Source organism: Giraffa tippelskirchi, chromosome 9 (genome assembly GCF_054371585.1).
Source record: "Giraffa tippelskirchi isolate mGirTip1 chromosome 9, T2T-mGirTip1v1.2.pri, whole genome shotgun sequence".
NCBI lineage: Eukaryota > Metazoa > Chordata > Mammalia > Artiodactyla > Giraffidae > Giraffa > Giraffa tippelskirchi.
Genome location: NC_137283.1, coordinates 52,560,135 through 52,573,531, shown reverse-complemented (window position 1 = coordinate 52,573,531; position 13,397 = coordinate 52,560,135). Strand labels below are relative to the sequence as shown.

At 54.6% G+C, this 13,397-nt stretch overlaps 1 protein-coding gene across 9 annotated transcripts in view; it reads left to right on the top strand.

The window, feature by feature from the left end:
* The first annotated feature begins 1,055 nt into the window (after positions 1–1,055).
* Positions 1,056–13,397, top strand: part of ATP2B2 (ATPase plasma membrane Ca2+ transporting 2) — a 112,744-nt gene continuing 100,402 nt past the window's right edge. For all 9 annotated transcript variants that reach the window (XM_081526087.1, XM_081526086.1, XM_081526084.1 and 6 more), the window contains exon 1: positions 1,056–1,254. In XM_081526087.1, the coding sequence (XP_081382213.1) occupies positions 1,056–1,254 (199 nt within the window). The remainder of the gene's footprint in view (positions 1,255–13,397) is intronic.

Here is a 13,397-nt window from a genome sequence, read left to right as displayed (position 1 = left end):
AAGGGCCTTGATCAGTGTGCTTGCAGGCTGCACGTGGAGGCGGGGGGCTTTCTTCCATCCCCATGCCTATGGGGAAAACAATGTGTATCAGCAGACACAGGAGACCTGGATGGGGGAAGCATCTGTGCTGCGGGGGGGAGCCTGGGAGCTGTGAGCTTTGGGGGAGGGGGTTGTGCCCCGATTGTGTGGGCATGGCATGTGTGTAAACAGGGTTGTGAGCACGGGTGTTTCTGAGGGGAGGAAGTGGGGCTGTTAAGATGACACCTGTAAATGTGACTATGTGTGACAGTGTGCATGGTGGGAAGGGGTGTCCACCAGGGTGTGTGTGAAGGGGAGCCCTGTGTTGGGAGGGGTGTGTGGCTTTCATTAAGCCCTAAAGTAGGAATGTTGGGTGTTGCACCCTTGGCTGTGTGTCAGAGAGTGTGTGCACACCGGGGTTCGTGTCATGAGGTCAGTGTGTGCACAGTGCGCTCTTAGGGTTAGAGTGTGTTATGAGGATGCATCGGGCTGTACCTGGGGGAGGGATAGCATGGAGCGCCCGGTGGGTGTCAGTACGTTTGGGTTTACAGCGTGTGCTGGCGCATGATGGGCTGTTATCTGAACATCAGCATCCAGGTGTGTGTATGTGTAGTGGGTGTTATTTGGAGTAGGGTGTGTGTGTGTGTGTGGTGCCTGAGTACCTTCCTGAGCACCTGTCCCCTGAGGCCTCTGGCGCCTGACCCTTGTCACCACTGTGCTTGTCCCTGCAGGAGCCCCCACCCCTGACCATGTAGATGCCAGCTCCTGGAAGCAGCATGGGCCCCACTGAATGGAGACTCCTGGGTCTGCAGCCCTGAGCCCCTCCGGCCCCTGGACATCGCCCCACACCTGGGGACACCCCTCGGAGCCCACCGCCACTGTTGCCAGCCCATCTCGGCCGCCCCCTGGAGCCGGCTGCCAGGAGCCACCACTGTCCAGTGAGGTTGTGCCGGGGACAGCCACGCGGAGCCATCGGCCAGCGGCCTCCTGCCCATCGCTGACCCTCGGGCCCATCCCAAGCTGGGACTGCGGCAGACATGGGTGACATGACCAACAGCGACTTTTACTCCAAAAACCAAAGAAATGAGTCGAGCCATGGGGGCGAGTTCGGGTGCACGATGGAGGAGCTGCGCTCCCTCATGGAGCTGCGGGGCACCGAGGCCGTGGTCAAGATCAAGGAGACCTACGGGGACACTGACGCCATCTGCCGGCGCCTCAAAACCTCCCCTGTCGAAGGTAGGTGCGGGAGGCTCCAACCTGGGGTCTGGGTTCAGGGGTCAATGAGACCCTGGGCTCCCTTCTCCAGGCCCCAGGAATCTCCGCATCCAGGCTCCAGCATGGAACCAATGCGCCGATTCCAAGTCCCTGGCTCCCCGCCACTGGGCTTGGTCATGTCCGACTCTCACAAGTCCAGACTCTGACTGGGGATGCCTCAGTCTGGAGTAGCCATGAAGCTTCTAGGATGACAGATAGGCAGGAAGTTGGGCCATCATGGGAAAGGTGACAGACGCCCATGTGTGTCATACCTTGAAGATGGCATGGGGCTTTCTTGTGTATGCATGTTAAGTTGCTTTAGTCATGTGCAACTCTCTGCAACACTATGGACTGTAGCCTGCCAGGCTCCTCTGTCCATGAGATTTCCCAGGCATGAATACTGGAGCGGATTGCCTTTTCCTTCTCCAGGAGATCTTCCCAACCCAGGGATTGAACCCTCATCTTTTATGTCTCCTGCATTGCCAAATCGTTCTTTACCACTAGTGCCACCAATGAGTAGGCCTGTGATCTCCAGAGAGGGGAGGTTTCAGCCTCCTGGGGGCTCCCCTGGAGGAGACCAAGGCCAGGTTGTCTGCTGCAGGGCAGAGAGGAAAGACAGCAGCGTACCCTGAGCACCAGAGCTCAGAGTTTGGGTCCCCTCCCCATAGTCACCTTCCCCTCACCGCGAGAGAGAAGCATTCCTTACATACACCCCTCAGGCTCAGGTGTGAGGCACTCTGCCCTGGCGCCTCAGTTTCTTCCTCTGGAAAATGGGGCTAATGCTTTTCTCACAGTGCCTAGAGGAAGCCCAAGCATACATATAGTAGGTGCTCAATGTGTGGCAGGCATTATTATTCTAAAGAGAGTGAATGACAATCCTCCTCCAGGGATAGATCACAATCTAGGAGGCAGGCAGTGTCTGAAATCTCACCCCCACTGACAGGCGACAAATTTGAGGCCGAAGATCCCAGCCATACCATCTCGCGACTCCAGCCCCCACGCCCTGGGCACTGCCGGGCACTAACCCTGAACGCACTCCCTGCAGAGGCTGCCCGTGGGCCTCGCCATTCGGCTGGGGCCAGGCGGTCCCTCACTGAGCCAGCACCCACGTGCCCAGCAGCACTGGGGGTCAGTGTCCCTCTAGGTCTGGGGCCCACCTCTCTCGGGTCAGGAGGAAAAGCTAAGATGAGTCCTTCTTCCCAGCTTGACTCCTGTCTCTGACGTTTTGCCCATGTTGCTGAGTCTAGACAGAAGTTTAAAAACATCTTGTTCTTCTTTGATGTTGTTTGGTTCTGTTTTGGTGGGGAGAGTGGAAATAGAGGAAGCATCCTTTCTTCGCTGTGTGACTCTAGCTCAGGGCTTGAGAGCAGGCTCGGCCTGGAGGCCTCCTGGCCCCAGTCTCCTGTGAACACCTACCCATGTCAGAATGGTCTGCACTGTCCTCCACCATCAGGTTGGCACAACTAGCCTGCTAGGAGACAGGGTTGTCCCAGTGGTCTTTGCCTTTTGAGTGGGACCAGAAGATTCTCGTGAGTCAGGAATTCTTAAGTGTCTCTGGACCCCCCGACTCTGTAGAAAACCTGATGGAAGCTACGGCCCCTCCCCTACTCAGAAAAACAGCCAACTGCGTGCAAAAGTGTGGTCTACACTGCCAGCAGGTTCGCAGAGCTCTTCAAAGCTGGGCCCTGGATCCCAAGTTAAGAAACCCACCCTCCCCTCCCACCTGAGCCCCATCCTGCTCCTCTCTGAACACCCCGCTCCCAGCCTGGTGCCTGACATAGAGAAGGGTGGATAACTGTCCCATAAAACCCGGAGATGTGGCCACTGAGTCCCTGGTCCACAGAGATCAGCTTTCAAGTGGCTGAGCAGCTGCAACAGCAAATCCCAGACCTAGTGCAGCCAAGGGCCCCAGGGATCAGAGAAGTGAGGTCGGTGGACTTCCTGGAGGAGGCAGTATTTGAACTTGGCCATGGAGGAAAGATAAGGGAAAGCACGTGATGTGGCACAGAGCAGCGTTTCTTAGATGGAATTCCCCAGACTGCTGGTGCGCTGCAAGAAGTGAGGCATTATGTGAAAAGAAAAATAAAGGAGACTTTGTTTTCTCATCTGTAAAATGGAAGTGATAAAGACTATAGCTCTGCCACCTGTCATTTGTACGCCTTTGAGACTTTTGTCTGACCTCACTGGACCTTGGTTTCCTAATATTTCATGAGCATCAAGTGAGATGTCTGATGGGAAAGGTCCCTGAGGAGGGGACCATAGCGGGATTAACCAGAGCCTCTGCTGCGTTGCTGCCCTGAGGGATCCCCCAGGTTGCAGGCGGAGCTGGCAGAGGTTTGAGGAAGGACCGACAGGTGTAATGCTACCCTTGGACTTGGACTTGGACGACTGGAATTCGAATCCCAGCCGGGCTGTTTGACAACTGTGTGTTTCTAGGCAAGTTACTCAGCCTCTCTGTGCCTCAGTTTTATCATCTCAGAAGTGGGAAAATACTGGTGACTACCTCATTGGGCTGTGATGGGGATAAAGTGAAATAGCTTAACAGAGCATCTACCAGGCTCATGGACAGCGCCGCGTGTCAGGGTTCAGCCCCAGAGACTGAACACCTCCATTTCCCCATCAGTTACACAGATTTTGAACACCGAGTGAGATGGGGCACATGAGTGAGGCCCAGTATGTGCGTCCTTCTCAGTCAGCGCCAGCTCTTGTTTCCAGTATGATCGTCACTACTTTGGAAGAAGTAGCGATGATTTCCAGAAAGGCTGGAATCCGACTCTTCCGGGACACTGGCCCATGTCCCAGCTGGTGCTACACTCATTTTCCTAGGCTCTTCTGCATCCTTATGACCCACCTTCCTGCATGCAGGTGGTGTTACCCATTTCACAGATGGGAAGCAGGAGGGCTCAAAGTCACCACCACGGCTCACATCAGAGCAGACTTTGAACACAACTGTGTGAGACAGCATGCCCAGCCATGCCCTCAGCCCGAAGCCATGCGCACGTAACCTGGGAACAGTCCTGCAAAGGTGCCCTCTGTCTGCCAGGGGGAGCCTGGGGCCACCAGGGCACTTTCTGTCTTCTCTCTCCCCTTCAGCCTTTGTCCTGCCCTGTTTGACCCTCTTTTGACTCAGAAAATGCTTGGCCTCCCGCCCCAGCCCGTGGCTCCAAAGCCCTGTGGTCTGGGGCTGTTCTGGCTCCAGACAGAGGCCCAGGTGGGCCATTCCCAACACCCTCTGCCCTCATCTGCTGATGTCAGCAGGGAGTGGCCTCTGAGACACACTCTGGCAAAGTGCCCCAGGCCTCCCATAAGTCCAGCTACTTTTAGGCAAAAAGATTGCTGAGGGTGATCGAGGGGGTTTGAAGCCATAGAGGTCAGCCCCCAGCCAGGGCACCACCTGCCGCCCACCCTGACCACGAACTCAGCACCCACAGCCTAGCAATACTGGATATTTCACTGGGCCACTGAGTACCACTGCTCTCCTCTCCCACCGTGGGTTCTCTTCCATCCTGGTGGTGCCCCTCCCTTGGTGCCCTCCACTGTCCCCCTCCTTCCACACCCATCCAGCCTAGGGCAGTAGAGCCCCTGATGCCCCAGTTTGACTCCTGACTGACTTACTCTTTGAGAGACACTGGGAGAGCTCAGTGAAGCCTCTCTGAGCCTCAGTTGTCATGTCTGTGAAATGGGCATAATAACACTACCTTCCTTATAGAATGTGTGAGAATTAAATCAGATCACCTACCTGAAGCGTTTAGCCCTGTGTGTGGCAGCCCCTAGACACAAAATCATGATCATTGTCATTGTTATTATCATACCCAAATAGTCTCTTTTTTAAAAAAACAACATGCTCCGGCCCCATCCCTGTGCGAGAATTAGACAATTAAATGAGATGGTGCCCAACAGAGAGTCAACATGCTATCAGAGGAGGCTTCCCAGAGGATGTGGCTTCGCATGATCCAGAAAGATGGGTGGTGGGTGTTGAGGTGGCCTGTGAGCCCTGAGGCGCAAGAGCTGTTTGTCATTCTCCACTGTGTCCCCAGCACCTGCTGCAGCACTTGGAGGCTCAAAAATATTGGCAGAATGAAGGGAGGGAGGAAGAAGCAGTGGAGATGTTCTGTGTCCCTCTCTGTGGGGTATGGAAGGCTGCAGACTGGGGACAGGACGTCACGAGGGAACACGCGGCTTCAGTCCCCAGAGCCCTGAGTGGCAGTGCCCTGAGCCACTCAGCTCGCCCGGCACTCTCCCTCACTCCGGACCCTGCACCACCGGCGGTCAGCTGGGGTGGGCAGAGAGGCCCCGCGGGGTGCTCCCCGCGTTGCATATTTCATGGTGGGGGAGAAAGGGGACAGAGGAGACAGGGCAGCCACAGGGTGCGGCGGGAACCGGATCCGGCGGGGTGCTGTGAAACGGAACCTCCAGTTAATTTTGTATGAATCCTGCGGCCCTGCCCGAGTGGGGGAGAGAGGGCAGACGGTGAGGGATGGAGCCCCACGTGGACTGAACGCGGTGATGGACAAGGTGCCCACAGGGCCGCCGCCCACTGGGCACGGGGGAGAGCATGAAGGCAGCGACGGGGAGAGGGTCTCCTGTTTGCCACCGTGACGCTCTGTCTCCCAAGGGACCCCAGGGAACCTGAGGCGGACCCAGCTGCAGCAGTGTCCCAGGCAGGGTGGGGCTGGGGGGCCACTCAGACACAGGATCCACTCGGGGAACTCATAGCCTGGCCAGAGAGAAGGGGGAACATCTCCTTGCCCGCACCCCCTAATGCCCCTTCACTCCCCCACCTCCACCCCTGGTCTTCAGGCAAAGCTGCCCCAGGCTCTGTCAGCTGCAAGGCCTGGAGGAGCAGAGCTCACCCAAGTACTTAAGAGGCTGAGGAAATGTAACCACCTTCTAAATACCTGCAGAGGCCGAGGAGAGGCCCGGCATGACACCCAGGGAGGTGTTCCGGCCTCACTGTTGTTGCTCAGCAGGTTCATGACTTCGGGCAAGATATTTAGACTCTCTGGACCTCAGTTTTCTCACCTGTAAAATGGGACTGTGTTACTTCCCTCTCCTACCATTTGGAGACAGTGAGTTGAAAGTGCTTTGAAGGTTTTCTACCAAAAAAATCATCATCTTTCAGTATTTACTGAGTACTTCTATCTATTAGGATTCTATTTGGGGCTTTCCCAGTGGCTCAGCCATGAAAGAATCCACCTGCAATGCAGGAGACGCAGGAGACCCAGGTTCGATTCCTGGGTTGGGAAGATTCCCCTGGAGGAGGGAACGGCAACCCACTCCTGTGTTCTTGCCTGGAGAATCCCACGGATAGAGGATTCTATTTAATAGAAATGCATTTCAAACTGGCTTATGCAAAAAAAGAATTTTTTTCTGGCTTGTGCAACTGAAAAGTCCAGGGATTGTCCTGGCCTCAGGCATGGGTGGATCCAGGACCTCTGATGCTGAGAAGGGCTTGTTCATCCCTCTCCTGCTGTCTTCCGCCTCCGCTGTCCTCTGTGTTGGCTTCCTGGGCTCCAGCAGCCAAAGTCACCTCCTTCTCAGGGCCCCCCTGCCCCTCCATGAAGTATCAGAACAGACTCCCCTGGGGGCCACCTGGAGCTGCTCTTGAACCAATCCCTGTGGCTGGAGGTTGGAATATTCTGATTGGTCAGACCCGGTCACACGCTCACCCCAGAAGGGTGCAGTCCTACTGTGTGCGGGGGAGGTATAGAGGAGCGGCAGGTATGCTCCATGCCCTGGAGGATGGGGAGAAAGGATAGACTTAAGGAGGCAGCTGAGGAGTGAAGGCAGGATTTGGGAGCACCGATTAGGGACTGATCATAGCCAAACCCCACACTGTTTGTAATTACACCAGGGAAGCAGGCGGAAGCTGGGTGCATCCAGGTTGGGGGGCGGGCAGTCTCTGGCTAGTGTCCCAGAAGTGAAGGGGCTGACTCAGTGTCATGGTCAAGTCCCAGCTCCACTTTCATCCAGCTGTGGAACACTGGGCCATTCGCTAACCTCTCTGTGCCTCCGTTTCTTCATCTTTGACAGGAGATAATAACAGGGCCTCTTTCACAGGGTTGCTGGGAGGATCAGAGCATTGTTGTTGTTCAGTTGCTAAGTTGTGTCTGACTCTTTGCGACTGCATAGACTGCAGCATGCCAGGCTTCCCTGTCCTTCACTATCTCCCAGAGTTTAACTCAAACTCATGCCCATTGAGTCGGTGATGCCATCCAGCCATCTCATCCTCTGCCACTCCTTCTCCTTTTGCTTCAGCCTTTCCCAGCATCAGGGTAAAGTGTGTCAAGTGCCAAATGCCTGGCACATGGCAGGTGCGATCTCAGTGTCAGCCTGGGACTCTGGGTGACTTTAAGGGACAGGTTGAGTTTACATGGGCGGAGAAAAGAGGGGCAGCTTTTCTGGGCAGATAAGGGGCTTAAGCAACACATGTGAGTCTGTGGGTTTCCAAAAATGAGCCCTGTATTTGACTTGCAATGCTTCTGTCCCCTCCCCTCACTCCCAGCACCATCAGGAAAAACAAGTCCCCTAGAAGCACAGCTTTCCGTGAAAGTCCGATGACTCACGTGTAGACGCCTTCCAGAATGCCACCCTTACATCCTTCTGAATCATCAGTGAGATAAACCCACGTGTTGATTGATACGTGGTGCTCTCTGTCTTTCAGGCTGGGGCAGCAGAGTCGATGCTGGACAGACAATTGTACAGGCTCAGGGGAGGCCAGGAGAGTGCAGAAAGGTTAGAGAAGGGCCCTGACCTGTCACTCATGGGGGCTCCTGGCCGGGGTGGTGAATGGGGGGATGGGGGCGTGAGGGGGCGTGTTTCCAGGAACTGCATGTTCCTTGGCCTTGACCAGTACTGCTTGGCCTGGTCAGTGCTTCGTAATCAGGCAAAGAGAAGGGGTATGGAGGATACGGGGTAGGGGTCGCATTTCAGGTGGGCCTCTCACCAGGCGGGCCCACCATCCAAAAAGCCTGCGTCCCCAAGCCAGCCAGGAGCTGTAATGTACTGGGTGCAGACTTATCAGGGCCAGTCCTTCTTATTTGGGCCTCCCAGCAGCCCTGTGTGCAGGAAACCGCAGCATACAGAGGAAGGTGATCCTGACTTGTACTTTGAAGGCACCTTTGGTTTACAGAATGAATACGCCCTAAACACTGAGCGCCTACTCTGTGCTCAGAAAAGAGAAGGAAGGGGAAAAGCTCCACCCCGGGGGCCCTTGAACCAGGGCCAAAGTTTTCCCATCTGTAAATGATGTGATAAGAACACTCACCTTCCAGAACCAATGGATACAGGTATTATTCAAGATTGTCCAAGTCTTACCCTGCATCTGTCGCACTGAGCAGATATGGAAGCTAACACACAGTCATGCATTGAAAAGATGTGTGTTGTGCACCTACTATGTGCAGACCTGGGCCACATGGCTCCTCTGGGTTCTGACTGCTCCTCGGGCAGTATCTGTATCATGTGGCTGAACGTGAGACAGGTGGGCGGGGCTGGGATGGGGCCGCCTTCCATTCCCTGTTGGTACAGTGTCTGGGATGGAGGAGCCCCTTCCTGACCTCCTTCTGCTCCAGAGCTGCCCGAAGATTCCCTGGAAAGGGAGGTGCAGAGCTGGGTTGTTAATCCCCCTGCCTTAAAGACTCTTCCAGTCTAGCTATGATAGGACTGCCAGCTGAGGTTCCAGTTCCAGCTGGAATTCCAGGTCCAGCTGTGATACAGCTGTGATTCCAGATTCAGCTGTGGTCCCAGGTACAGCTGTGGTTTCAGTTCCAGCTGTGATTCCAGTTCCAGCTGTGATTCCAGTTCCAGCTGTGATACAGGTGTGATTTCAGGTATAGTTGTAGTCCCAGGTACAGCTGTGATTCCAGGTACAGCTGTGGTCCCGGGTATAGCTGTGATTCCATTTTCAAATGTGATTCCAGTTCCAGCTGTGATTTCAGGTATAGTTGTAGTCCCAGGTACAGCTATGATTCCAGGTACAGCTGTGGTCCCGGGTATAGCTGTGATTCCATTTTCAAATGTGATTCCAGTTCCAGCTGTGATTCCAGGTACAACTGCAGTCTCAGGTACAGCTGTGGTCCCAGTTCCAACTGTAATCCCAGGTCCAGCTATGATACATGGTTCAGCTGTGGCCCCAGAGACTCCTTAATGTGTATTGAGTGCTCACAGAGGGCCAACCCATCTGCTGAGGCTTCGTGACATCATATTCATTAATCCTCTCAAACCCATGTGAAGCAGGAACTATTTTTATCCCCAGCTTTCCAATGAGAAAGCTGGGGCTCAGGGCCCCACCGCCAGCAAGGGGCCCACCGAACGTACCCAGGTAGCCCCCTTCATCTTCTACCTGCTGTTGACAAGAATAACTCTACGGCAAGAGGGAGAGCACTTCCGGACAAAGGAGGGGGCCATCCCTGCCCCACCGGAGACAAGTGAGGAAAGGCGTCCTTTGAGCCAGATCTCCTCCCAGGCAGGGCTGGGAGGAGTTGAGCACGTGGTGACCAGACAGGAAGCGTGTTCTCAGTGAGAGGAGCTGCTTGAGCAAAGGGCCTGGAGTAAGAGCCAGAACATGCCCAGGGAGCAGTGAGGGGTTCATCCCGGCTGGGACCTAGCATGTATTTCAAGGGGAGAGGGCTCCAGCCCATGGGCTATGGATTGATCTCTGTAGACTGGGCTTTAGCTGGTGTGTTCATGCAGTGCATGCAGAATTTCAGCCTGCTGATTGTGCTTATGTTTGTCTATGCTGTACTGTCCACATGAATGTGAAATGGACCATGAGCTCCATGAGAGATGCCTGAGAACAGCTCCTCTCCAGGGGCCTGGGATGCCAAAAAGCTCGCTAAAGGCAGAGGGACTGAGGTTTGGGTGAGGTGGTTCTTATACTAGTTTCCCTGGGGTTCCATGGAGGTGCCCCAGGGGACAGGTAGATGCTGAGTGGATGGGGCTCTGGCCTTCCTGTCCCATTGTGTACCAGAGCAGCTTCTTTTTATCTATTTTGCATTGTGAAGCATCTAGTAAGTTTTCTTTTTTTTTTTTAAAGGACTTTTTAAAAAGAAAGAAAAAAATTGAAAACCTCTAATATTATAGAAAGATACTAAACTGTAGTATCTTAAAGCCTGGATGGGAGCTCTGGTTCTATAAATTTTCAGTGCCTTGGTTTTTACATCTGTTAAGTGGAGTGGGTAATCTCCAGCCCCCAGAATCCATATTGGTCTCTGGATTGAATGAGAAAATGCACGGAGAGACCCTGGCCCACAGTGGGACCTTAGGAGGTTCATCTTGCACCCGCCCCACTGACCACAGTCTGGCCTCCTGTGTGTAGCCCACCCACCTGTGTTAGAAGACTCACGGAGCTGGAAAGCCTGGAGTGGGGACCAACCTCACTCTGGCCCCTGTTGACTGAGACAACCAATTGACAAAGCCCCAGCGCCAATGAAGAGAGCAAGTCTAGGGCTCTCAGGTTCTTCCAGGTCCTTGGGACCACCATCTACCCCCAGTGGTGCAGACATCACACTGGCCAAAGGGTGACTAACTCAGAGCCAGTCCCCAGATCCCTCTTCCTTTGAAAGACTGTAACTTCACTTCCTTAGGGTGTGACTGAGGCCCCACCACAGCCCTGGCCAGGGCAGTGCCCTTGGCCCCTTGCACCAAGCCTTCACCCAGCTTCTCTACCAGGCAGTTTCAGAGTCCTGCTCACACTGGTTTCCAAAGGTCCACAGGCATTCCCAGGCAGTCTGTCTCTGGCTTCAGAAGCCCAGAGCCCTGGACACCAGTCTCTGATTACTTTGCCTTCCTGAGCCTCAGTTTCCTTATCTGTCAAGTGGGCTGAGGGACGAGAGATGCTGCTCAGAAACTACAGGCTGGACTGTCTTAGTGTTAGGGCAATGTCAGTTGTCCACCAGCCTGGGTCCCACAAAACTCAGGAGGTCTAAGGCCACCTGTCCCTCTAGGCCTGCCTATCACAGGAGAGGCCTCAGTGGGGCAGGTGAGTTACTTACACAGCCTCCCCTTCACCCCACAATGATTATCTTACTCCTCTTGGCACAGCGCAGGCCCTGCTGTGGTTTCAGATCCGTAGTTATTTATAGTCAGTGGAAATTAGGGCCTCCACAGATGGTTCTCTCATACCCACCTGCCAGCATCAGCCTCCACCCCAAAGGGAGGCCCCTTACAAATTTCTGTGGTCCCAGAAAATGTTCCAAGGGACTGTTTCTGAGCAGAGAAGACTCTGCTCTTCCTCTAGGATAGCTTTGAACAAGATGCCAGAGAATTGATAAGCAGAAGTGAACCCTTCCAGTGGGGGGATCTTGGAGGGCTGCATGGAGGAGGCGGTATTTGAGCAAGACATTGAAGGATAGGCAGGGTTTGCAGTGGAGAAGGACACTCCATATGGAGGGAAAAGTGTGGACAGAGGCACAGAGGCAGAGAAGAAGGCTATGTAAAAAGAAGAGCCAATTATTCTGTTTTGGTTGGGGCTTAGAGGAGAGAACCACAGCAACAGTGATAATAATTAAGAGTAACAGAGCAGCGTAGATGCTCCAGACACTCTTCTAAGAGCTTTGCACACATTGTCACCTCATTTGATCCTCCCAACAACCCTACAGAGTAGGCACTAGTAGTAGCCCCATTTTCATAAGACACTGAAGCACAGAGACATCAAATCACTTGCCCATGGTCACGCAGCTAGTGAGTGGAGGAATCCAAACCAGGAGTGAGAGTCAAACCCAGGCAGGCAATTCCAGAGTCCATGCCAGGACTCCAAATACTCAGCCACAAAGTCTGTGCCTAAATGAAGAGGCAGGAGGGAGTCCGTGATGGTCCTCAAGCAGAGGAACAGTGCAGCTGGGACAGCTGGCAGCCGTGGGTTTGGATTGGATGGGGAGATACCCCATGAAATAAAGCCAGTGGGGAGGGAGGGAAAGGCATCTGTAAGAGAGGTGATAGCTGGACCTGGCCGGGAGTGGTGATAGAGAGAAGGGCCCAGCCTGCGCTAGACAGTCAAGGGCGAGGGAGGGTCGTGCAGACTCGGTTTTCAAGACAGAGCTGGCCGCTTGTGGTGGAGACGGGCCAGTGAGGAGAGGAACAAGACTGTGATGAAATGAGAGGTCTCTGCTGGGCCCTGAGGGATGGGATGGCAGGCCAGGAGACGGAGCATCTAGTTGACAAAGATGCCTACAGAGAATCCTGGGACTACAGAGAAGTTTGGAACTCTGCTAACAAGTCCCAAACCTGCATGGATGGAGGGGAGCAGAGATCTGGGCCTGTGTTGTTCACTGCTGTATTCCAGTGCCTGGAACAGTGCTGGGCACAGAGTACACTCCATGAACATACAGGAATGAACTCACCTGGGGTGCCCATCAAGTACAGGTCCAGCTGGTAAGGGAGCAGGCAACCGGCAAAGCAGAAGTCAGAGAGGTAGGAGGAGAGGTCACCTGCAGGCAGGGTGTGATCAAGGTGTCTGACACTGGATAGGCAATCAGACATAAGAGCTGCCAGGAAGGGTCCACAGAGGACAGTGAAGGAGTAACAGTCCCGGGGACGGGCTGCTGCACGTGCTCTTGGGAAACGTCTGCTGGACAAAACAGCAGAATGGTGTGTTCCCTGGGGCTGCCCCCACACACACCAGCTCAATCGGGTCAGGGTGGTTGGGACAAGAGCCAGAGGGACTCACAGACTTGTGGGGACCACAGATCTGGAGCGGCTCTCAGGGACCATCTCATCCAGCAATCCCAGAATGCACTGAGGCCCAGGAGGGAAGGGACCTGCCCAGGTGTGCGGTGGGTGAGGACCTCACCCAGGACCAGGGGCCCCGGGTCATCCCTACACGTGGTGAAGGGGGCAGACGTTCCTCTTGCCTGCCCCCTGCCTCGTGCAGGCTCCCCACCTTCCTGCCAAACCTCAGCTTTCATCCCTCCCTGCCCTGCTGCAGGGGTGTGTACATTTCCAGGGTCCGCCATAACCAAGGACCACAAACTGAGTGGCTTAAACAACAGAAACGTATTGTCTCACCTTTCTAGAGGTTAGAAGTCTGAGATCAAGGTGTTGGCAGAGCCGGTTCCTTCTGAGGGCTGTGAGGGGAGGATCTGTCCCAGGTCTCTCTCTCCTTAACCTTGTTGGTGAAGAAGACATGA